General features: G+C 34.4%; 1 protein-coding gene across 2 annotated transcripts in view; it reads right to left on the bottom strand.

Moving 5' to 3' along the window:
- LOC108778130 (uncharacterized) overlaps positions 1 to 3,863 on the bottom strand; it is a 7,777-nt gene extending 3,914 nt beyond the window's left edge. Inside the window, exons 1-4 of one of the 2 annotated variants that reach the window (XM_018545228.1) lie at positions 3,635 to 3,863; positions 3,486 to 3,515; positions 3,249 to 3,418; positions 1,744 to 1,801 (exon numbers count right to left, since the gene is read on the bottom strand). In XM_018545228.1, the coding sequence (XP_018400730.1) occupies positions 1,744 to 1,801; positions 3,249 to 3,391 (201 nt within the window). In that variant the 5' untranslated portion in view covers positions 3,392 to 3,418; positions 3,486 to 3,515; positions 3,635 to 3,863. Of the gene's footprint in view, positions 1 to 1,743; positions 1,802 to 3,248; positions 3,516 to 3,634 lie in introns of both variants that reach the window. The other variant, XM_018545229.1, reaches the window with a different exon arrangement.

Genomic DNA, 3,863 nt, shown 5'->3' with positions numbered 1-3,863 from the left:
GAAGGTCAAAACCTATGTAGAATAGTATTTAATACTGTATATATAGCAGAAATAGGACGTTATTTTTGAAACTTCTTTTGTTAATATCTTTTTGACAACATATGTCAAGGTCAAGAAGATCGGAGCTGCTTCCCTATTCCGAAGATTTACCATGACTTATAATAAACATGTTGTTTTTTTATATAAATACTTAATAGTGTTCAAAAATATAAAATATGATATCTTAACATAATATAATTCCAATAATTATGACTATAACATAATTTAAAAAAAGAACTATATGATATCTATATTATAGTCAAAATATTATATTATATTATATTATATATTTGTATATTGTTTGAAAGTATAACAGTTTCCAAATTATACAGGGTGTTTGATAATTAGTGAAACATATTCCGTATAGGGGGTAGAATGGACTAAACTGAGAAGAAAAGTCCTGTACTATTTTACAATTGTCACAGTAGTTAACGAGATATTAATTTATAAAAATATCTAAATTCGCTCGGCCCACCATCAAATGCAAGCGCGCGGCTGAATAGGACCGCCTGCAAAGCGCGTCGCGTGCGTTCGCCGTCGCTACGCGATTCATGTCTAGCGAGGACTATTGCCGCTTGTTATAAACAACGCCTAGCAACGGCGAACGCGCGCGGCGCGCTTCGTTGGGTGGTCCTATCCAGCCGCGCGCTTCCATTTGACGGTGAGCCGGGCGAATTAAAAAACTTTTTAAATCTCAGAAAGTGTAAAGCCTAATCGAGTCTTGAAAACAAGATGTTAATGTTTATTATATTATGTGAATTTATATACGTATGTAGTCCCCCCCGCGACGCTGATAGATTTTCAGTCTTGACGCATACATATTCACTACCGCAGTAATATCATTTAGTTAAATTGAGAATCAATCTAACCAATTTTTGATGCCTGTAGCATCTTATTAGATCTTAATAATATGTTGAAAGACATATATTAAAATTTAATATTAAAGTAATAATTTAAAGATTGCGAAGAATATCACAAGTTGGCGTTTCGTCCCGGCTTCCACTACTGGACTCATCAGTAAGGTAATGGAGTGGGAGCCTACATTAGACGCCTGGGAAGATGTTAGAAAGAAGTTCTATATAAACAAATAATCATGTAATTCAGCCCTTGCGAGAAATGGCATGAGTAACTATAGACCTCTGTTGGCTAGTCGACGAAGTGATATTCTTCACGTTGTTCTTAATATTTTAAATAAGTAATTAAAGCGCATTTTTCAGGCTGCGCGATATAAATATCATGAAAGATAATACTAAATTGACTCGTATGATTTAAAAATCTCAGAAAGTGTAAAACCTAATCAAGTCTTGAAAACAAGATGTTAATGTTTATTATATTATGTGAATTTATATACTGCGTATGTATGAAAATCAATCAGCGTCGCGGGGGGGACTACATACGCAGTATATAAATTCACATAATATAATAAAACATTAACATCTTGTTTTCAAGACTCGATTAGGCTTTACACTTTCTGAGATTTTTAAATCATACGAGTCAATTTAGTATTATCTTTCATGATATTTAAATATTTTTATAAATTAATATCTTGTTAACTATTGTGACAATTGTAAAATGGTACAGGATTTTTCTTCTCAGTTTAGTCCATTCTACCTACTGTACGGAATATGTTTCACTAATTATCAAACACCCTGTAGAAAGTAAATCATAAGAGAAAAGAAATTAAGAGAAATCTAAAATATATACCTTAAAATTTTTCCCTGGTCCAGGTGTTATTTTTTTCTGTATTCCAGCCAATTTTAACCTAAAATAAAAATAAAATGTTCATAATCAATGAAGAGATAAGCCATATTACAAATGGCCTTTGAGCAAGAAATATTGGAGATGATGAGAGGAACTAATTTAAAAATATGTAAGTACTAATTTAATAAAGGTAAACCAAAGTTTCTCATATCTATCTAACAATGGAAATATCTGTCTTTTCTCACATGTGTATCATAATAATGTTCTTTATGTAAAATAAGTTTATCTTGTTTATCAATCAATTTTGTTTCAAAATGTCTTAACTCAAATCCTTAAAGTTGTCATTCTAGATTACCAGCAAAATACATTCTTTATTTCAAAATTTAGTAAAGCTAATATGATACAATTATAGAATATCACAAAGGTATACTTAAAAATGACTATAATCTTGGGTAAATGTTAAGAACTCACTCACCTCAAATTTTGATAAAAAATACACTCATTCGACACATTTTTATATGAAATAAATAAATGTGTCAGAAAAAAAATGTTGCTTTGTCTTGTAAACAGAGATATTAAGCGTTAAACTTGACGACTACTCAGGTTAGGAAATTTGTCATAGCTGCGAAATACTGTGCTATGAGCATGTACTGCGATTATATTTTCATGCTCTATAGTCATGTGTGCATGTGTTTTAGATACACAAAAAATTAGTGTTTTAAAAACACAAGAAATCAGTGCTTTAAAAATACAAAAGTAATGTTTAAAAAATACAAATTTACTGCTTTAATTACACAAATTCTTTACATTAGCAGTGAATTTGTGTAATTAAAGCAGTAAATTTGTATTTTTTAAATAGTATTTTTGTATTTTTAAAGCACATATTTTTTGACTATTATATGAAATTATTATGAGACCATTATATGAAAATATAATCGTAGCGCAGTATTTCGCGGCTGTGACAGATTTCCTAACCTGAATAGTCATCAACTTTAACGCTTAATATCTTTCGCGAGGTAAAGCGATACTTTTTTCTGCCAGATTCGTTCATTTCGTACAAAAACGCGTCAAATGAATGTATTTTTATCAAAATTTGAGATGAGCGAGTTCTTCTTACTATTTACCATGTTACAGAATAAAAAAACTCCAACATCCTGTGAACAGCGACAAGCAACTAACAAGTTACAAGTGTTGCATCAAATACCAATGGGTAAACAATTTACTACTCTGCAACTCTACTCCAAGGGGTCAATCACGTACTTTTTCCCCTAGGGTGAAAACGTGAAAGTGAAAATTTTTTGCATGATGTGTGTATATGTTCATACATACAGTCATAAAAGTTTTCACTTTTCACGTTTCCACCTTAGAGAAAAAATTACGTGATTGATCCCCAGGTAGACCCAGAGAGATGAGGAAGACTTGAAAAAAAGAATTAAAGCATAGACATCCCGCGACTGAGAAACTCTGGCGGAACTTGCAATTCACTGTTGCTGAATGTTTCTACAAACCTGTTCAAATTCTCGTACTCGCGCTGTCTCTCGGGCAAGCTAGATTCAGAAGCTCTCGACGGCGCGGTCGTTGCCTTAAGCCTCCGAACGTACAAATTCCTCTCATCACCCCCAGGGGCCGCCTTCTTTGGCGTCTTACCCATGGCCACGACAGCGATTTAGCGGCGTGCCTATTAGTCGCGCCCAATTAAACTCCACACCCTTTATTTTGTTTTATATGATCTTACGTGATCTTACTTGCGTGCAAACAATCCAATGTGAGGTCCTCTACTTGGAATACGAGAAGTTAATCTTGTTTTTGCTATATCGTTCTCACACACACACACACACACACACACACACACTATCTCTCTCTCTCACACACACACACCACACGCACAACTCACACGCTCTCTTTCTCTCTTTTCCTCTTCTACAGCAAGACCCGCTAGCTGCCTCGCTGCCTCTAGACTGCTCTCAACTGCTCCGCTCACAAATATTAATAGTCGCCCTTTCTTACTCTCGTCGCGGCCAATTACTCGCGACGTGGATCTCGCCGTATGAATGTAGTATTGCCGGTAACTCGTTCTCGTGCACGAACAGCTCCGTTGAGTTCAAGCGGACGTACATACTACG

Source organism: Cyphomyrmex costatus, unplaced genomic scaffold (assembly GCF_001594065.2).
Source record: "Cyphomyrmex costatus isolate MS0001 unplaced genomic scaffold, Ccosl1.0 scaffold486, whole genome shotgun sequence".
Classification (NCBI taxonomy): domain Eukaryota; kingdom Metazoa; phylum Arthropoda; class Insecta; order Hymenoptera; family Formicidae; genus Cyphomyrmex; species Cyphomyrmex costatus.
Note: the sequence above shows the minus strand (reverse complement) of the source record. Positions and strands in the feature narration are given on the sequence as shown.